This window comes from Hemicordylus capensis, chromosome 2 (assembly GCF_027244095.1).
Source record: "Hemicordylus capensis ecotype Gifberg chromosome 2, rHemCap1.1.pri, whole genome shotgun sequence".
Taxonomy (NCBI): domain Eukaryota; kingdom Metazoa; phylum Chordata; class Lepidosauria; order Squamata; family Cordylidae; genus Hemicordylus; species Hemicordylus capensis.
Window position 1 is genome coordinate 213354183 of NC_069658.1, and position 21174 is coordinate 213375356.

At 51.6% G+C, this 21174-nt stretch overlaps 1 protein-coding gene and 1 long non-coding RNA gene across 7 annotated transcripts in view; one reads left to right on the plus strand and one right to left on the minus strand.

The window, feature by feature from the left end:
* Nucleotides 1-21174, plus strand: part of LOC128345869 (uncharacterized) — a 75678-nt gene that overhangs the window by 8340 nt on the left and 46164 nt on the right. For all 6 annotated transcript variants that reach the window (XR_008316676.1, XR_008316674.1, XR_008316673.1 and 3 more), the window contains exon 3: nucleotides 8016-8200. This is a non-coding gene — a long non-coding RNA (uncharacterized LOC128345869). The remainder of the gene's footprint in view (nucleotides 1-8015; nucleotides 8201-21174) is intronic.
* Nucleotides 1636-20591, minus strand: MISP (mitotic spindle positioning). The gene is made up of 5 exons (XM_053298463.1): nucleotides 20448-20591; nucleotides 9550-11683; nucleotides 7977-8179; nucleotides 6635-6673; nucleotides 1636-5976 (listed from the first exon to the last, which is right to left on the minus strand). Exons 2-5 carry the CDS (start codon nucleotides 11558-11560, stop codon nucleotides 5881-5883), a joined length of 2349 nt encoding a protein of 782 aa, XP_053154438.1. The 5' UTR covers nucleotides 11561-11683; nucleotides 20448-20591; the 3' UTR covers nucleotides 1636-5880.

The following is a 21174-nucleotide window of genomic DNA, read 5'->3' on the forward strand; positions in this document are numbered from 1 at the left end:
GGTTCTGTCTCGTCTGGGCATCCTCCTTCCTTTCCATTGCAACATGCTCCTGCCTCCGTCGTTCTGTTGGATTTCCTAATTACTCATTTCCCTGTGTGAAAGAGAAAAGTGGGGGAGAAGCAGCCAGCCATTTCCTGCCTACTGTGTAAAGGAATTTTTCTAGCCGCAAGGGCTGGATGTCCAAAAGGACAAGTGTGTGTGGTGTATTTTTTGATATCCTGTTTAACTGAAATCTGGGCTCTGGATGTCTGTCTTTGCAAAATGTACAGATCTGCAAACGATCCACTTAGGAGCTTCCTGTCCCAAGATTCCTTCTTCCAAAACGTCGCCCAGTTCAAACTTCTTGCTAACTAACTACACTGTTCTTTCTCCCCACTGCTCTTCCTCCCCTCCACTTCAGAGCGTGAGCCTGCCTGATAGGCATGTTCTAGCCAGAACTGGCCACCAGCCTTCATGGGCTCATCTTCCCCCAGCGAGGTCTAAATCAGACATCCCATTTCATCCAGAGAGCAGTAGACAATCCCCATACAGGACCAAGATTCATCCAGAGGAATCAGAGAATCAGAGGAGAGCGGGTCTTGTGGTCACGAGCATGAATTGTCCCCTTTGCTAAGCAGGGCCCACCCTGGTTTGCATTTGAATGGGGGCCCCACATGTGAGCACTGTAGGATATCCCCCTTAGGGGATGGGGCTGCTTTGGGAAGAGCACTTGCCTGCTTGCATGCAGAAGGTTTCCAAGTTCCCTCCCTGGCAGCATCTCCAAAATGGGGCTGGAAGAGACTCCTGCCTGCAACCTCGGAGAAGCCACTGCCAGTCTGTGTAGGCAGTACTGAGCTAGATGGACCAAGGGCCTGACTCAGTATATGGCAGCTTCCTATGTTCTTCTAGGCACACAAGCCTGACTCTGAGGTCCCTTCCAACCCTAAAATTCTGCGATTCCATGATTCTACCTCTCAAAATAATGATCTTATCTAAATAATGTGTGGCCCGTGGCTTTTGGACACGGCAGCTTTGGCTACCCAGCCTTGCCCTACACCTGGGATGCGCTGGAGAAAAACGGAGTGCCAAGCCCCCTGGGCGAGGGGTGTCCCTGTTTGTGCCGCAAGGTCCAGCACTAAATAATTCAGGCCCTGAATGACTTATTCATGTGCAAGAGCTCGGATGCCTTTCTTTCATCTCGTCGGAGCGTAATGGAAAGTTCCTACCGTGCTAAACAGGCTTGGAAGTCACCGAGAGCATTGTTCTTCAACATCTCTGGTGCACGGTGAATTCTGGCCGGCAATATTAGTACTAACTTTGAATTCCTTACTGGGGATGGATGGGCACCCAGCTCAGAAGGGGATCCGTTTAAAAAGGATTAATTACACGGACAAAGGCATGGATCCATGCAGACAGGGACAAGCTGGATCCTTCAGGATACAAAGGCCTGACATCTGCTGAATCAGACCCTTGGTCCACCTAACTCAGTGTCATCTACACAGACCTATACTCCATCTCACTTGAGTTGTAACTCTGAAAAAAAGCTCATCTGCCTTTCCGTCTAAACAGAATGTTCAAGAGATCGCAGAGCATAAAAGAAAGGCCCAAAACAACCAAACCAAACCCTACCACACCTCAACAACTTAACCCTCTCCCTGCACATAATTTCATTTATTTCTATGCCGCTTGCTCAGAGAATAAGTATCAAGTTACAGCATCACATTGAGAGAAAAAAATCCCCATTCAATAAAAACAACGAAGGCAGTTCATCAACAAGTTCAGGTAAAAGTCCACTGTCAAACTAGGTCTATGTGAAGCTGCTTCCTACTGAGTCAGACCGTTGGTCCACCTAGTTCAGTACTGTCTACACTGACAGGCAGCTGCTGGGTTTGGGTTTCCCACTTTCCAGGGTTTTGGGCATGGGTCTTTTCCCAGCCCGACCTGGAGATAAGAACATAAGAACAGCCCTGCGGGATCAGGCCCAAGGAGGCCCATCTAGTCCAGCATTCTGTTTCGCACAGTGGCCCACCAGATGCTGCTGGAAGCCACAGACAGGAGTTGAGGGTGTGCCCTCTCTCCTGCCATTCCTCCCCTGCAACTGGTACTCAGAGGCACCCTGCCCTTGAGGCTGGAGGTGGCCCACCGCCCTCCGACTAGTAGCCATTGATAGACCTCTCCTCCATGAAGTCATCCAAACCCCTCTTAAAGCCATCCAGGTTGTTGGCTGTCACCACATCCTGTGGCAGAGAGTTCCACAAGTGGAGATGCTGCCAGGGATTGAACCTGGGACCTTCTGCATGGAAACAAGGGCTCGCCTCTACCATCAAGGCTTGGGGAGACACATCCCACAATCCTGGTTGCGGGTGGAACACAGTCTAATCATGTTCCGCATCCACGCTTAATGTCAGAAGTCCATGATTAACTCCACTAGATAGAAACATGCACAGATCTTCTACACGCCCTCTGACTAGTATTCTCTGAACCGTCGCCCCTTACTCTGGCCTCTGCTTTGCTAAATGGTTCTCCTCCAGCTCCGTGGCGTGCTTCAAATTCCATTGTTAAGAATGAGTATTTTATTTATTTATACAAACAATCTCCCTTCCTTTGCAAAAGAAAAAAAGAAAGAAATCACCCCATAAGGAAGGGGCGGGGGTGAGGTCTCTCCTGCCAGGCTCTCTTGAATGCCTGTCTAATGAGAAATAAACTTTAGGATAGGGTTCTTGTTTTTCTCTCTTTTCTTTCCTGGTTCTTATTTAGCTGCTCCGCCAAACGTCAGACTAGGCGTGAAGGCCTGCCTTTATCATGAGGAAGATCTCCTCTAACTTTTGGATGCCATACGTTCTGGTTCTTAAGGCAGAGCCAGGAGGCAGAATCAGAACAGAGGTGGGATGGGAGGTACTTTGGGGTGGAATCTGGAGGGGTATGCAGACAGCCCAAAGGACGGCTCCCAAGCTCTGTGATGTAGGATTTGTACAGAGATATCAGCGAGGGGAAGAGAAGCCCAGCAGCCTGAAACAGCAGCCGGGTGGATAATGCTGAGAAAGGAGATGCAGCTTCTCTGTTCAAGGCGTGCATACATTATTTGCCAGGATTCTCCATCTCTCACCTGTCGGACCCCAGAAACCTGAGCAGCCCACCAATCTCCTGGGCTCAGCTGGTCCTCTCCTGTTGCAGCTGCCCTTTCATTAGGGATTATCCTGCCCACAAGGCACTGCTGGTGTGTGTGTGTGTGTGTCTCCATTCTCCAAGCCCCTTAAATGACTCTGCCTTTTCACCCTGGCTTCCCCTTGTGCCTGGAACCCCTTTCCCTTGTGCCTGGAACCCCCGTAGATCTCCAACTCACTTAAATGACCTGCCCTTTTGCCCTTGTTCCCCCTTGTGCCTGGAGCCCCTTTCCAGAGCCCCATAGACATCCAGCTCACTTAAATGACTCTGCCCTTTCTCCCTTGCTGCCCCTGAATCCTGGAATCCCTCCCTAGGCCTGCCCATAAATCTCTTGCCCCCTTAAATGAACTTCTTCCTTCTTACCCTTTATGCCAAGAACCCCTTCCCAGAGCCCCATACATCCCTGTTCCCTTGCATTACCCCTCCCTGAACCCCTTTCTGTTCCCTATATTACTTTGCCCATTTTCTGTTGCTGCCCCTTCTTCTTGGAGCCCCCTCCCAGAGCCCCACAGCCCTCCTGCTTCCTTAAATGTCTCTGCCCTTCCTCCCTTGCCTGCTTTGGTTGCTGAAGGTCCCAGGTTCAATATGTCCAGCATCTCCAGCTAAGAAGATCACACGGTTGCTGGAGGCCGGAGTAAACCTTGGTGAGCCGTGCATCTGGCTCAGTAGAAGGCAGCCTCCTATGTTCAGACTGGTCCTCGGACTCCAGATAAAAGTCAGCCAGTGGCAGCAAATTCATCTCTTGAATGTTGGCCTGTCGTCCAACCACGAAAGCCACCATTGTGAAGCGAAGGGGCAGGAAACACCTTCCAGAATGGGAGGATGAGGGCTGAGTGGGTGACAATGGACCAGGCGGACAACTTCCTCCGTCCACCTTCCCTGTTGGTGGGCTGGGGGCTGGAGGGGAGGAGATGAGTTCTGCCAGGGCTATGCTGGAGCTAACAGGAGCCAAACATAGGCTACAAGCAGCTATCTGGAGAGCCATCGCAGACTCTCTTAGTTGGCTGAAGTGATCTTATAAGCGTGAGAAATGGTAGGCCCAGGAGAGAGAAAATCCAAAAGGCCAAGTCCTTCAGTCCACCCAAAAGGAATTGGGGATTGAGTTCATTTCTGTGTTTTCCGGATCACGCCCAGGACTAGAGTGAAAGCAGTTTCCCTGTGTTGGAAACAGAGACTGTCTCAAGGCCACCAGTGAAAGGAATCCCCAAATGAGGAGGAGGAATGGAGACGCCACCCAGTCAAGCTTGACTCTGTGTCCTCTATTTACATTCTGGAAGGAACCCCAAACAACCTTTTCTCCCTTTTCTGTTTCTAGCCTTACAAATTATATACATACAGGCCCAGCTCTTAGTGGCTGTCTATTGGAAAAAAGTATCACATTAGAGTTGGCCCCCCAGGCACTCGGAAATCCCGCCACAGGCCGATGAACCTGGGTTTGCTGGTTCACACGTTGTGTCAGCTCTGGATGCTGCAACTATAACGAGAGAGAAATTAGCAAGTGCAAACCAGCCCTGGTTGCTGACGCCTGCAGGAACAGATCAGAGCCCGATGAATTTCGTGTGTGTGTGTGTGTGTGTGTGTGTGTGTGTGTGTGTGTAACCCTCTTGATGGTGATACTTTAGTCTCAACACCAGCCCTTGAAGTGCAGCTGGGCAGAGATGGGCTAAGCTTCCCACTGGTTGCAGTGGCCTCTTCCATGGCAAATCCATGCTCCTTGCTTTTGGGCTACTTAAAATCTGGCGGGCCACAATGTGAAACGGGATGCCAGACTGGATGGGCCTTGGGCCTGATCCAGCAGGGCTGTGCTTAAGTTCTTAGAAATCACCGTTTCTGACCTGGGAGCTTTCCCTGGTGCAAGAAGTTGCCAGTTGTAAACAAGGACAACTGGTCTTGTGGTAGCAAGCATGACTTGTCCCCTTAGCTAAGCAGGGTCTGCCCTGGTTGCATATGAATGGGAGACTTGATGTGTGAGCACTGTGAGATATTCCCTTTAGGGGATGGAGCCGCTCTGGGAAGAGCAGAAGGCTCCAGGTTCCCTCCCTGGCAGCATCTCCAAGACAGGGCTGAGAGAGACTCCTGCCTGCAACCTTGGAGAAGCCGCTGCCAGTCTGTGAAGACAAGACTGAGCTAGATAGACCAATGGTCTGACTCAGTATATGACAGCTTCCTACAGTATGTTCTATGTGGACTAAGGCAGGGCTGCATCCCTCCAACTCTTTTTGGACTACAACCCCTATCGCCCTCAGCCCCAGCGGCCAATAGCCAGGGATGAAGGGGGTTGTAGTCCAACGTCTGCAGAATGGCCAGAGCAGTGCAGCCCTGGACTAAGGGAAGCAAGGAGAGGATGTGGCCGCCAGGTTCTACCCACAGCAGCCGCAGGCGTGGAAAGGAGGAGAAACGGGTCCCACTCCCCACCCTCTCTAGCCATGCCGGGGCCTGTTGTGAGGAGGACCCACTTCTTTGGTTTCAGTGGCAGATTCCGCCCGCCACCCCACTTGCAGTTATATAGACTTGCCTTTGGCAATTATCCAGTCCCTTGATTCGAGAAAGCAGGATTGTAAATATGTGACTACTACTACTAAACAATCTGAAATCGTTTGAACCCAGGGGTGGGGGAAGGGGATACAAATATAAAAGCAGAGGGAAATCCCACAGGCACCATGCCCCCTAGGTCATTTCCTTTTCCTTTTTGAAGATTTGGTATTTCCTTGCAGGTCCCGAGCGGTGGCAGTGCCGTTAGTCCTCTTCATCGCCTATTCTGGAAATCTGTCCTGACTCCCAGAGCTGAGCCCTCAGGCCCCTGCGGCGGACGGCTCTGGTGGATTTCACAACCTGGGAACAAATCGGTGGCTCAGATCAAGAGAGTTGTTGTAGACGGAAGAGCCCGCCTGCCGTCCCCATTATCAGTTCCCGCCTGCACTCCAGCGATCAACTTCTTGCTCGGTGTCACACACCTTGACCCAAAGAAGAGTTGGAACTATTATTTGCAAATAGCCGAAATCCCCAATTTTGCAAACGCCAACAAGCAATGAGAGGTTTCCTCTCAACCTTCTATCTTTGAGTGTTCGGGCTTGTTGGCTTCTCTGGACTGTTTGCACTGACATTCAGAGCGCCCTCAAACCTTGCAGAGCTTCCAGAAACACAGTGGGCCTGTCCCCCCTGCTAACCGAGTAAAGCGGCACCTTTTAAAAGTCTCTTTAGTGAGCAGGGGGAGAGCAACTGGCCCTATCCACCCCCAGCACAGCAACCCTGCAGTGGCTGTGGCTGGTGTCTCTCTTATGTTTCTTTTTTAGATTGTCGCCCTTTTGGGACAGGGAGACACTTTATTTATTTTTCTCTATGTAACTCTCAGTCCTATCTGGAGATGCTAGGGAGGGAACTTGACAATTCATGCTTGCTACCAGACTAGCTATACTCCTCCTCCCTCCCTCCCTCTCTCTCTCTCTCTCTCTCTCTCTCTCACACACACACACACAAACACACCCTTTACCTCAGTGTCGATTTCATCACTGGGTTCAATGCCAGCATACTGAAGGGGGAAACAGAAGGTTAGACAACAGGAAATATGTTCAAGGCAACAAGGAAGCCACACTCCATGGGAAACATTAACTGTGCACATTCCAACGTTTTGCACATGGCCAGCTTGTGACATTTTGCCACCTGAGGCAAAGACCAATTCAGGCCTCTCCCCTCCCTTCATTTTCTCTATTTTTTCTATTAAAACCAACCTCCTCCCGTTTCCTTCCATCGTTTAAAACCGCTCTCCCCTTCCGTCCTTTCTCGTTAGGGACGGAAGAGGAAAAGCAGCACGGCGCCACTTCAGCTTCCTTCCGCTGAGGGATGCTTCTGCAGGACCGAGTCTGAGTATGGTCCCCAGTTTGCAGCTGAAGCAGCCTGTATCCCTCCGCCTTATGGCAGGGCTGGCCCGACAGGGATGCTCTCGTGTACTTAACATCCCTGTGCTCCCTCCCAGATCACTGCCTGACTTGCTCTCCATGGCTGAACTCAATCAATCAAGGGGCAAGGCTGAAGCCTTTGGGGCTTTTGAGTCTAGATCAGAGGTGACGATGGAGAGATATAATGGAAGTTTAGATAATGATGCGCAATGCAGGGAAGAGAGAAATTCTTCCATCGGCTGTCAGCATTCTAGAACCCGGGTCAATGGGCAGTACTGTTCAGGGCAGACAGATGACAGGAAAGACTTCTCCACACCACTGAGAATTAACTTGTGGAACTCACTGCCACAAGGTGCAGTGACAGCCACTTTAGTTTAGATGATTTTGGGGATTAGGTTAAACGTGAGGTCTGTTGGCTATTGGCCACACTAATGAGATGCAGCCTCTCTGTGCCAAAACAGTATCCCTCTGAATACCAGGTGGTGGAGAGAATTAGGGAGGACTGTTGCTTCTATGCCCTGCTTGCGAGCTTCCTGAAAGCATCTGTCTAACCATTGTTGGAGACAGGTCACTGGACCAGATGAATGTTTGGTCCGACTCAGCAGTGCTCTTCTTAATTTTCTCACGGTAGCTCAACAGAACCTTCATGTTCAGGGGCAGTCTACCTCCGAATGGCTGGGGGCCAACAAGAGGGGAAGGCCATCCCCTTCATCCCCTTCCTGTAAGCTTCCCAGAACCATTTGGCTGCCCCCTGTTGGGAACATGATACTTGGTTAGATGGACTTCTGGCCCGATTCAGCAGGGCCCTTCTGGTTCTCCCCCCCCCCCCTGCTCTGTAGGTTATTCACTCGGCAACAGCCTGCCACAAACTGAGTTCATAGCAGTTTTGCTCTTTTGCTTAAAGACAGACGAAATGCAGCCCCACCAATTCATTACCTTCCCTTCTTCTCTTGGCCCCCTTTTCTTGTCTTCCAGCGGGCGCTGTGTCAGACTCTGGTGTGTTTTCAAGTCCGATTCGGAGGAGAACCTTCCTGAGCAGGATCTGTCTGGGGAGGATGAAGCCGATGACCTTACAGGGGAACCAGGAGTAAAGACAGGAGAACCTGATACGGAGTAGCAGCCAACCACTCCCGAAGCAGCTGCACGAGAAAAAGAAAGGGGTATTTAGTGCATTTTTAACATGAGGCGTGGCTCAACTTTATGATTAATTTAAACTTCTCCCTGTTTACCCCATGCCTCCATTTCCCTCTCCACCCAGGGGTGTCTCCCCGTTTTGAATTACAGATTGTAAGTGGTTTGGGGCAGGGAGTTTTCCTTTTGTGCTACAATAATCTCATGTTATTGTCTGGTGCAATAGCAAGCATGACTTGTCCCCTTAGCTAAGCAGGGTCTACCCTGGCTGCATATGAAAGGGAGACTAGAAGTGTGAGCACTGGAAGATCTTCCCCTCAGGGGATGGATCCGCTCTGGGAAGAGCAGAAGGTTCCAAGTTCCCTCCCTGACAGCATTTCCAAGATAGGGCTGAGAGAGATTCCTGCCTTCAACCTTGGAGAAGCCGCTGCCAGTTTGTGAAGACAATACTGAGCTAGATAGACCAATGGTCTGACTCACTATATGGCAGCTTCCTATGTTCCTAGGCTCCCTGTTTGCCATGGACTCTATTTCCTTGGTAGTTTCCCCAAAACCCATTGCCAGTGCCTCCTGAAGGTTAGAAACCTAGGACGCTGCTGTATACCAAGTCAGAGCATTGGTCCATCTCGCTCAGTATGGTCGACACAGACTGGCAGCGGCTCCTCCAAGGTTGCAGGCAGGAGTTCCTCTCAGCCCTATCTTGGAGATGCTGCCAGGGAGGGAACCTGGGTCCCTCTGCAAGCAAGCAGGCAGATGCTCTACCACTGAGCTATAGCCCCCTCCCCTAAGGGGAATATCTTCCAGTGCTCACATGCAGTCTCTCATTCAAATGCAAACCAGGGCGCTTTGAAGGTTATATGCTACAACAGGGGTAAAATGCTTCAGCTTGCCAGGACCATATTGAAAACGGTCCCAGAATCTCAAACTCCTACAACTGGAAAATACAGCTACTTTTTTGCCACGCACATGCCATATGGCTGCATTATAATGCAAAGATAAAACCCGAAAGAAGGCATCGGAAATGTGAACGGCACCCTGCTGTCAGTGCAGGGACTGTGGTGTCACAAAGCAGGGAGTACGGAAGCACACTTAGCAGATCCGCAGTGCCCCTGCTGTAGGGTTTAATCTGGGAAGCGCCTAGGGTGGCCCCTACTTAGCAAAGGGGCCCGTTCATGCTTGCTGCCACAAGACCAGCTCTCCTCCCCTGCATCTCAAATGTTTAGGGGGAAAGTCCACTGCCCCTGCTTTTCCGGATGCCATCTTGTGAACAGAGTTGCCCCATTTAAAAAAGAGCAGGTGGCTTGATGGCCCTCTGTCTTCCGCTCCTCTGGCTAAGCCCGCCTCACTTCCACTCCCACCTCACTTCCACTCCCCTTACCTGAGCTCTGAGATGACAACTGAGAGCAGGGGACCGTCTCGGCAGGGCGATTCCCGTCACTCGCTAAAGAAACCCTGGCTTTCCTCCGTTGCTCCTGCAGCTCCACCTCCCTCTCCAAGGCCTCCTGGATCTCTTGGTCGATCAGTGCCGAGGTTCGGGGCCTCCAGGTTTTCAGAGTGTAGAGTTCCTCCCTTGGGGCCGCCCACTCGGGCCTGGGGTCTTCCCTCGCGGTACTCGGTGAGCCTTGGTCATCAGAAAACGAGAACTTGGCTTTCCAGATTGGGATGGCGAAATGCTCTTTCTGGAGTCCCAGTTTCTCTTCTGGGCCGGCCGTCTTCTGAGCACGAGGGTGGCTTGGTTTAGGGGAGTCCATCTGGTCTCTATCCTTGGAGGAGCTCTGGCCAGAGAAGGCAAGTTCATGCTCTGGGCCCGGGTCTGAAGGGTGTGAAGCCAAAGAGGGCATGGAGACCTCCACGATGCGTTTCATGGCCTGCTTCGCACCTCTTTCCCTGAAGTCAGTGGAGCTGTGGAGGCCAGGCTGCTCTGGAGCCGGCTCTCCATTTGAGGACTCTGGCGGCAATCCTGATATCTTTGGTTGGCATGGAGGAGATGGCCCGGCTTCCTCGTGCTCGAAAACTTTCCGGCGCTCCCCAAGCTGCTGCCTCGTCCCCTTGTCGTATGTTCCCAGCAGCCTCCCTTCCTTTTGCAGGTCCTCCTCACGCTTGATTTCCTGCTCGATCTCCCTCTGGACACAAAAGGAAATGCAAGCTTTATCCTTGCCCTTCCTGGAGGAAGCTAGAGAAGAGACAGAGGACAAGAGGAGAGGTTTGGATTGGATCGCCACCACCTCGTCTCTCTCGGCCGCTCTCTGGATTCCTCGCTCTTTCCAAAGCTCCTCCTCCCTCTCCCAAGACAAGCGGATTTCCCGCTCAATAGGGGTTTCCTCGCTGGCCTCCGGCTCTCTGGGATCTTGGCCACTGGCCACTGAATCCAGAGGGTTTCCAAACTTCTTCCTCGATACTCTCCCATCGGCCGTCATGACACTTAACTCATGGGGTGCTTTGCTCATGTCAGAATCCAGATTTTCTCCAGAAGACATTTGATAAATGGTGACGCTTTGGTGTGAAGCAGGCTCTTTTCTCCGAGCGACTGGAAGGTCCACCTTCTCATCTGTGCTGCCGAATCCTCTCTGGCTGTGCCTGCCAGAATCCTCCATGACCACAGGGCTCCGGCATGGGTTCTCACAAATGTTTTTCATTGCTGGAGACCGCGGAGACGTGCCCTGTCTCCTGGGCCCCAACAGCAACTTGGGATTGCTCTTCTCCAGCGCTAGGAACTGCTGCCGGGCAGCGGCAAAATTGATCTGCTCCGTGTCTATGCTTTCGGGGTCAACAGGCGTGCTTACCCAACCCAGGGACGGGTTGTCGAAACACACAGCAAACCCAGTCGAATAACTCCTACAACTCCCGGTCGGATCTCTGCTGGGCGATGCTGTGTTTACGGTTTCCAGCTCATCCGTGGAACTCCACCGTTCGGCCATGGTGCTGCGTTTCCTCACCACCTGGCTCCTGATGACCTCTTGCCTTTCACCTTCGAGGTCTTCGACTTTCCTGGGCGAGGCGTCCTCAGAGGGCACCTTGTACCGCAGCTCTTCCTCGTCTTCGTCGTAAAGTCTGGAGGGCTTCTTCTCCCCTTTGTAAGCTCGGATGTCATAGAGCGACCCCGATTTGACCACTGCCAGGTTTGCTTCTCTGTCCGGGGATGGCGTCCAGAGATCCTTCTGCCCATTGACAGACCTGAGCGCCCACCTGGTTCCATCTTCTGAAGGATTGTTTGTTCTCCAGCCATTCCTGGCCTTCTCGTTGTGGTGACCAATGTCAAGATATTCAACCCCTTGGACCTCAACACTCAGTTCCCCTCGCAGGCGTGCTTCATGTCCATTCTGTCCTTCGTACTGGGGGTCTGCCCCTGGAGGGATGCCAAGGGGCAGGTTTCCGGTGCCTGGCTCCATCACCTGAAGAGGATTCTTATGTACTTCTTCTTCTTCCTGGGTTTTGGGAAGGTGTCCTTGGAGTGTTTGGGCTTCCCAGTTCCCTTCAATGGCCTTTATGTCAAAAGGAGGGCTTTGAAGTCTCTGGAGGAAGAACACAATGTGTTAAAAGAAGTGCAAAGGACTACAGAGGTCGTTTTGAAGTTGCCTTTGGCGCTTTCTTCACTGGCTTTTCTGCAGAAGAAACTTTGGGGAATGTTCTAAGATGCTGGTCTGGTCTTTGGGCTTCACCGTTATCCCTATGACCCCCCCCCCTGCACACACACACACTTTCTGGGCTCTGTACAGCAGAGAGAGATTCTTGGGCAACTTGTCTTTCAGGGAAGCGTGTCCACCATCATGAACGTAAGAAAATGACCCACATGGAAGCCAAATAGGTCCGTCCTGAGAATGACAACTGAGAGGTTCTCAAGGCCAAGCAGCTGATCTGCCACTGAACCATGGGTGCTCGTGATGATCACAGAAGCTGCCTTGAACTGAGTCAGAGCTTCTCACTGAGGATGAGATAAGCTCCCAAGGGACCCCCCCGCCCTTTGCTGGTTCCCCAGAAGACCCTGTGAAGAAGAAAACTGAGTGAAGAGGCATGTCTGACTTTCCTTTATATGCGATCTCTCCATAAAACCTTGCAGCTGTTTCCCTCTGCTGGAAGGTATGAGAATTTCCACTCGGGAAACTACGCTTTCTGTTTCATGCCAGCCATTCTTATCCACAGGAACCCGAACCGATCTTTCCCAGAACCGTGCAGCCCACATGAACGCCTTCACCTTTCTGACCTAGTATTGACTTTCCAGGAGTGGGAGGAAAAACAACCCAGAGAGGGGCCGTCTCATAAATGGAGTTTCGCAAGCCACGAGAGACAGTAAACATCAGCCCAAGGGTTGTGCATCACTCAGTGAAATTCCAGCACCCGATCTTGGTGCATCCAGCAGACAGCAGGCCTCCAGAAATGTGGGGGAGCAGGTGACCACAGAGGGTGTTCTGGGGAGGAGAGTTTGGGTGGGAGGGGGGGAGGGATGGTGATCAGTTGACCATCGCTTGCATACTGGAGGAGAGGCCACAGAACTAGCGTCCCAATATTTTGTACCATCTGAAGCCTTTCCCATCTCATAGGAACCTAGGAAGCTGCCTTCTACTGAGTCAGACCCTTGGTCCATCTGGCTCAGTATTGTTTACACAGACAGGCAGCGGCTTCTCCAAGGTTGCAGGCAGAAGTCTCTCCCAGCCCTCTCTGGAGATGCTGCCAAGGAGGGAACTTGGAACCTTCTGCATGCAAGAATGAGGGTGCTTTTCCCAGAGCTGCCCCATCCCCTAAGGGCAATATCTTACAGTGCTCACAGATGTAGTCTCCCATTCAAGTGCAAACCAGGGCAGACCCTGCTTAGCAAAGGGGACCATGCATGCTTGCTACCACAAGACCAGGGCTGCTTAATTGAGGCCACAAGCTCAGACCATCTTATTTATGTATTTTTTATTTTTCTAGGTAAATCGCTTTTAGAACTTTGGTTGAGAAGCAGGATATAAATATTTGTAGTAGTAGTAGCAGCAGCTGCAGCAGACAACTGAAGCCATTCCTGGAGACTCCCCTCCCCCTCAATATTCTTTTCAATATTTTGCTCCATCTCTGCAGCTGCTGTTTTTCAACCAAAGTTCTCAAAGCAGTTTACATAGAAAAATAAAACATGCATAAGATGGCTCCCTGTCCCCAAAGGGCTCACAATCTTAAAAGAAACACAAGACACAAGACAGGCAACAGCCTCTAGAGGGGTGCTGTGCTTGGGCTGGATAGGGCCAGTTGCTTCCCCCCTGCTTAATATAAGAAATCCACCACAAGGAGAGCATGAGTTGTCCCCTTAGCTAAGTAGTGTCTGCTACTTAGATCTTCCCCTTAGGGGATGGAGCCGCTCTGGGAAGAGCATCTAGGTTCCCAGTTCCCTCCCGGGCAGCATCTCCAAGATAGGGCTGAGAGAGACTCCGGCCTGCAACCTTGGAGAAGACGCTGCCAGTCTGGGTACACAAGACTGAGCTGGACGGACCAACGGTCTGACTCAGTAAAAGGCAGCTTCCTCTGTTTCACTTTAAAAGATGCCTCTTTGCCCATCAAGCCTTCCTCCAAGGTCACTTTCTAGGGTCACCAGCAGACAGAGGCCAGTTCTCGGGGAAATGGCAGCTCCACGAGGAAGGCTAAGAGCTACTCTGCCCTCCAGCCCCAGAGGGTTGCCTGCCCTGCGTATTTCTGTGGGGATGAGTGTAGCTCAATTGCTCAGCCTCCTGTAACCCAGCGAGGGATCCGGCCAGGAGTTCTCCTGGCCAGGGCCAGTGTCAGAAGTCTGGACCAGTAGACCAGTAGGCCTGGGGTGCTCAGAAGGGCCCTTGGCCGATCCCAGGCCACCTCTGTGTGGCTTGCCTTTGTGCAGTCACAGCGAAGAGCGCTGCTCCTTTGGGCACCTGCTCTTATCCATTACAATCCTTTGAAGGACCCATGAAAAAGGCCCCCTGAACCCTGGAGCCAGCTCTGCTCTGGTGGTAGCAAGCAGGCACTGTCCCCTTTGCTAAGCAGGGTCTGCCCTGGTGGGCATTTGAATGGGAGACTTTGCGTGAGCACTGTGACACATTCCCCCCTGAGGAGATGGGGCCTGCTCTGGGAAGAGCACCTGCCTGCTTGCATGCAGAAGGTTCCCAGTTCCCGCCCTAGGACCTCCAGATCCCAGGGCTGAGAGAGAGACTCCTGCTTGCAACCCTGGCGAAGCCGCTGCCGCTCTGGGTAGACAATACTGAGCTAGATGGACCAAGGGTCTGACTCGGTATATGGCAGCTGCCTATGTCCCTTAGCTTGCGGCTGAGACAGCAACTCTAACCCAGCTGAGATGGCAGCATCTGCACATCTGCAGCTGAGATGGCAAGGTGCTTGACACCCGGGTTCAGGATGCCATGGATCCTTGCACCGCCTTGCATTACCCATGATGCACTGGGAGGTGGTTTCAGGGGGCAGAAGCGCAGCTCAGCTCTAGCCTTACAGAGGTCTCTTCCGGTGCCGGAGAGCGATTCCCAAAATGCCAACAGCCCCAAAAGATGACGGACAGCCGCCAGTCCTGTCTGCAGGGAAGGCTGGCTAACCCTGGATGGGAATGGTTTCTGGCAGGATCATTCCCCGCCAGCAAGATGGCATTTGCCGGCTGAGCTCGCCTGTCCCCCCCGGGACCTGAAGGATGTTCCCGCAGGCAGGAGGGGAGCTGAGAACAAAGCCGCCCAGCCGAGCAACAGTATCTGAGTCAGGGCTTCTCTCCCCAGAAAGAACAGTGCTGGCCTTGTTCATTCTCGCCTGGCAACCCTCACAATGGGAGCTGTGTCTAGCATGCACAGTCAGGTGTTCACTGTCTGATGCAGCTCGGCTGCTTCTTTAAAAAAAAGCCAAGCAGGTTACTAGTCCTCAGTGATAGTAGGGGCCAACTTGGGCATGTGTAAGAATTGCCAGGGGAGGACCCGGTTCTCACAAGTTCTCACGGAGATCTGCCAACAGCTGGGTGGTCCTTTTCAGTGCTGAGCGGAAAGGCACTCTGCACATGCTTGGGTGCACTCTGTTGTAACTCCACAAGTTACGGAGCTGAGACCTGCTGGCAGGGAAAATAGATTCTTGAGCAGAGAACTAGGCCTAGTTCTCATAGGATGCTGCCTTCTACAGAGGCAGACCCTTGATCCATCTAGCTAAGTGTTGTTATAGGCAGGCGTCTCTCTCAGCCCTGTCTTGGAGATGATGCCAGGGAGGGAGTTTTGAACTTTCTGCATGCAAGCAGGCAGGTGCTTTTCCCAGAGCGGCCCCATCCTCTAAGAGGAATATCTTACAGTGCTCCCACATGCAGTTTCCCATTCAAATGCAAACCAGGGTGGACACTGCTTAGCAAAGGGAACAAGTCATGTCTGCTAATACAAGACCAGCTCTCCTCCCTTAAATATTCCTCTGTACCAAAAATAAAATAATGAATTCTTCCGGATAGAAACCAAGTGCCTCAGAACATAAGAACAGTCCTGTGGGATCAAGCCCAAGGAAGCCCATCTAGTCCAGCATCCTGTTTCACACAATGGCCCACCAGATGCTGCTGGAAGCCACAGGCAGGAGTTGAGGGCATGCCCTCTCTCCTGCTGTTACTCCCCTGCAACTGGTACTCAGAGACATCCTGCCTTTGAGGTTGGAGGTAGCCTATAGCCCTCCGACTAGTAGCCACTGATAGACCTCTCTGCCATAAAGTTATCCAAACCCCTCTTAAAGCCATCCAGGTTGTTGGCTGTCACCACATCTCGGGGCAGAGAATTTCACAAGTGGATTATGCGTTGTGTGAAAAAGTACCTCCATTTGCTGGTTCTAGATTTCCTGGCAATCAATTTCATGGGATGACCCCTAGTTCTAGTGTTATGGGAGAGGGAGAAGAATTTCTCTCTCTCCACTTTCTCCACACCATGCCTGATTTTATAGCCCTCTATCATGTCTCCCTGCAGTCATCTTTTTTCTCTGACGGCTTTTTTCTCTGACAGCTTTTAAAAAGCCTTTAAAGATGCATCTGTTCACCCAGGCTTTTAATTAGTATTGCTTTAATAGTTTTCATGCTATTTTAAAATATTATTTTAAAATTTTTAAATTGTTGTAATGTTTTAAACTTTTTGTTTTTGTTTTAACTAATGTTTTACCTTTTCTGTTTTTATTTTATTGTAAACTACCTAGAGATGTAAGTTTGGGGCGGTATAAAAATATGTTAAACAAACAAACAAGCAAGCCCCAGGTGTTGTAGCCTTGCCTCCTAAGAAAGGTGCTCTAGGCCCCTGATCATCTGGGTTGCCCTCTTCTGCACCTTTTCCAGTTCAACAATATCCTTGTGCATAGTACTCCAGGTGTGGCCTCACCATCATTTTGTCTAAGGGCATGATAATATTAGCATTTTTATTTTCAATCCGCTTCCTAATGATCCCTAGCATGGAACTGGCCTTTTTCACAGCTGCCGCACATTTAGTCTAGACTTTCAAGGAGATGTCCACCACGACCTCAGGATCCCTCTCCTGGTCAGTCCCCGACAGCTCAGATCCCATCAGCGTATACTTGAAGTTGGGTTTTTTTGTCCCAATGTGCATCACTTGACACTTGACACCACTGAACCGCATTTGCCATTTTGCTGCCCACTCACCCAGTTTAGAGAGATCCTTTTGGAGCTTCTCAGGGAGAAAGCTAGGCGATCACCCTGCTGTGCCATTCTGTGTTGATCACATGTACCTATGGCAGCCTGAGAAGACCCATTTAAAAATCCTTCCCCTGGGCCTGATCGCCTGGGCGCTCATTCAGACTCACCGTAGGTGACCTGGTGAGTGGGAATTTAGTTGAACCTCTTTGCCCTCCCCGCCACCCTGCCTCCAGCCTCCGGCTCACATCACATCTCTCCGAAAAGCTATGATCTGCACTTAAAAGAAGTATCAATTCCACCCACCCACAAGGTGAAGGAGGAATTCCAACACAGGAATTCCCCCCTGCCCTGCCTTCCCGAACCCATCCCATCTGCAGTGCTGAATTCTTTCAGGTATGCTCATCTCATCTGCAGTGGGGTTTCTTTGCTTTCTCTTTCCCGGTCCAACCCTCAGCCAGACCAAAGGTAGATTTTTATGGCCTGCCCGCTGCTTATCTCATGCGGAGAGGTCAAAAGTACAGCAGGCAGAGGGCACTGGAATGGTGGAATGCTGATTGCATACGGCTGGCATTGTGGGCAGATATGTGCCCACTCCCGCTGGTATCACCCAGACATCGGCTCCAATGTTCGAGAACGCTGGATACCAGGGGAATCGGTCCAAAGGCCTAGCGTCCTGTTTCTGACAGAGGTCAGCCCAGATTACATGAATTACATAGGATGTGTTGAGTCTGAATGCCACCTAATGGCACAGCGGGGAAATGATTTGATTAGCAAGCCAGAGGTTTTCGGTTCGAATACCTGCTGGTACTATAGTTAGTTAGTTAGTTAGTTAATTAATACTCCGCCCAAACTTACGTCTCTGGACGGCTATATGGGGGAGCAGCACTATAGGAAGATGCTGAAAGGCATCATCTCACACTGCGCGGGAGATGGCAGTGGTCAACCCCTCCTGTATTCTACCAAAGACAACCACAGGGCCCTGTGGTCACCAGGAGTCAACAGCGACTCAACGGCACAACTTTACCTTTACTAAGCCTGACCCTTTGTCCATCTCACTCAGGACTGTGTACACTGACTGGCAGCAGCTCTCCAGAATTTCAGTCTGGTCTTCCCCAGCCCTATCTGGAGATGCTGCCAGAGATGGAACCTGGGGTTGTCTGCATGCAGAGCTCCCCTGAGCTACTGCCTGGTGCTTTGAGACTGTGGATAAAGCTAAACACTGTACTCAGGACAGCTGAGGGCGCACCAGACCTCAACAGTAAAAAAACCAAAACAAAACCCAAAACAAAACAATGCAATTTAGTTTATTTCTAGGCTGCTTTTTTCCCCAAACGACTGAGTCTCAAGTTACTCCACCACGTTGAGAAAAGGTTCCTATTCATTATAAAACAACAAAGGCAGTTTATCGACAGGTTGGAGTCAGAGTCCTTTCCCTGGTTTGAAACTGGCACAGAAACGGACAAATAGGACTCAAGGCAGCTGCCTTCTCCTGAGTCAGACCCTTGGTCCATCCAGCTCAGTATTGTCTGCACTGGCTGGCAGCAGCCCTCTGGATTTCAGCGAGGGCTCTTTCCCAGCCCTACCTGGAGATGCTGCCAGGGGTTGAACCTGGGGCATGCAGTATGGATGCTCTGAGCTATGGTCCTTCCTTATGTGCCTCCAGGACGTCCACAAGCCATGCATGAAAGCACGAGTCTTTCCCCACTCTTTGTCTTTCAGCAACTGACATCCAGAGATGGGCCGCCTCTGGACATATATGTTCTATTTAGCAGCTGTGACCGTCAGACAGATCCATCCTGAACTTGCCTAACCAAAGCCATTACATTTCATATGCACTGCCGCATCTTGTGGCAGCAGGTTCCACAAATGAATTCTGCATTGGGTAAAGACATGCCTGTCCTGAATCCTTTTGCCTGTCCTGAATCCTTGGCTTGCTTGTTTTATTGGGTGACCCCCTAAGCACTAGTCTCATGAGAGAGGGAGCGACATCTCTCTCTGTTTCTTCCCTACCTACCGTTAGATGGCTTTAAAAGGGGACCAATCAGACTCACAGACGGGGAAGAAGTCTATCAACAGCTATTAGCCAGGATAGCATAATGAAACCTCCCTGTTCAGATGCAGTCTACCTCTCAATAGTGGAAGTCATGGACAACAGCAGAAAGCTATTCATGCCCTGTTCGTGGGCTTCCCACTGGGGCATCTGGCTGTCCCCTGTCGGAAACAGGTTGCTAGGCTCAATGGACCACCTCAAACCTCACCCGGCCGTACCTTATGCCTAACATAAGATATTGCTTGATGCCACACAGTTTCCAAGGGAAGATCTGTCCTGGCTCCAGCCTGCCTGGAACTCTCAGCCTTTCCCCCAATCCCAAATGTGGCAAAATAAAATCCATCCACCACTTGTTCAGAGGTGCTTACATCTCCCTCATGACTCCACATGTTCCAGGCCTGAGCCCAACCCTAGACCACTGGTGGCCATGACTCACACGGCACTCAAGCGTTTCCAAGCATTCTTCCCCTACCTTGAGGACTAGAAACTTCAGCACGGACAACCAAAGAATACAAGCAGAACCCAGAGGCTCTGGCTTCAAGCTGCCACAGAACCGCTATATAGCTTTGAGCAAGTTCCAAGCTCACACAGCAGCAGTCCCCCACTCCATTAAAAGAGTGCAAGCCACCACCGCGGCCTACCTCACAGGGTTGGAGGGAGGCAGTTGATGGCTGCAGATGTTTGCCAAAGGATTCAGTGCAATAGGAAAGGAAGAAAGGAGGGAGAGGGTGACAGGGAGCCACATTCCATACCTGATACAAAGACAGAGACATCCTGTCCCCGGCACCCATCAGCTTGTCGGATATTGCTTGGCACTTATAACTCAACCACCCTCCTTCCTTCCTTCCTTCCTTCCTTCCTTCCTTCCTTCCTTCCTTCCTTCCTTCCTTCCTTCCTTCCTCTATGGAAGTAGTTTTGAGAAAATGGTATATAAACTAATTATTATTATTACTATAAGGGAGAGGAGAGCTGGTCTTATGGTAGCAAGCATGACTTGTCCCCCTACCTAAGCAGGGTTACATATGAATGGGAGACTAGAAGTGTGAGCACTGTAAGATCTTCCCCTCTTAGGGGATGGAGCCGCTCTGGGAAGAGCATCTAGGTTCCAAGTTCCCTGGCAGCATCTCCAAGACAGGGCTGAGAGGGATTCCTGCCTGCAACCTTGGAGAAGAAGCCGCTGCCAGTCTGAGTAGACAATACTGAGTGAGATGGACCAAGGGTCTGACTCAGTATATGGCAGCTTCCTATGTTCCTGTGACCAGAAGTGTGAGCACTGCCAGAGATTTCCTTCAGGGGATGAAGCCGCTCTGGGAAGAGCAGAAAGTTCCAAGTTCCCTCCCTGGCAGCATCTCCAAGACAGGGCTGAGAGAGATTCCTGCCTGTCACCTTGGAGAAGTCGCTGCCCGTCTGTGAAGACAATACTGAGCTAGATGGACCAAGGGTCTGACTCCGTATATGGCAGCTGCCTATGTTCCTAATAATAAAATAATTCCTTCCTTCCTTCCTTCCTTCCTTCCTTCCTTCCTTCCTTCCTTCCATTGCACATTGGAAGGCTGGGAGAGAGACGCAGGAAGAGACACCCACCCAAGGGAGATGCACACACCTCTAGGGTGACTGCCAGGGGCCCACCAACCTGTTCAGGCTCCGGGAGGGCCCCCTCCAGACTTCCTGGGGCTGAAATCCATCCCTAACGAAGGCAGGGAAAGATCCGCAGCGGCGCCACAGCCCAACGCCACAGAAAAGCATGTTCCCTCAGGCCTTGCGGCCAGAGAGTGTCTCTCCCCCCCACCCAACCCGTGGGGCCTGTTAGGGGGCATCACGCCACCACAGAGGTATTTGCAAGCCAAGCGGGTGGTTGTGAACTAGGTTGGGGAAGGGAGGGGCGGCCCTGCTTACTCCCCGGGCGGCTGCGTCACCCTGATAAGCTCTCCCCCCCCCCCGACAGCGGGGGGAATTCCAGGAATTTGAGAAAAAGAGCAGAAGGGTGAAAATGAAAGAACGTCCACCCCTGTTCCCTCGCCTGCGGTGAATTAGCTCCGTCCCATCTCTCGGGGTTGGGGGCTCACCTGTTAAAACATGGGGATTTTCAGCCATGTCCTGGCCTCTGGAAGCTCGGGGCCCCCCTGCTATCCTGGGACACCTCCCTCCCCGAGGCTTTTTGCCCCTCGCTACGAGCAACGCCGATAAACACCCGCCTGGGTCATTTCAGGTCTCCGTCCACCTGGACAGTGGTGCATAGGAGCGAAATAAGCCCCTAGCCGCCCCACACTGAGTTAGGCCAACTGAGCACTGCCATGAGGATCTTGGGAGCGTTGGGACATCTGCCAGCGACGGGGTCCCACAAAAGCCCAACTTACGCA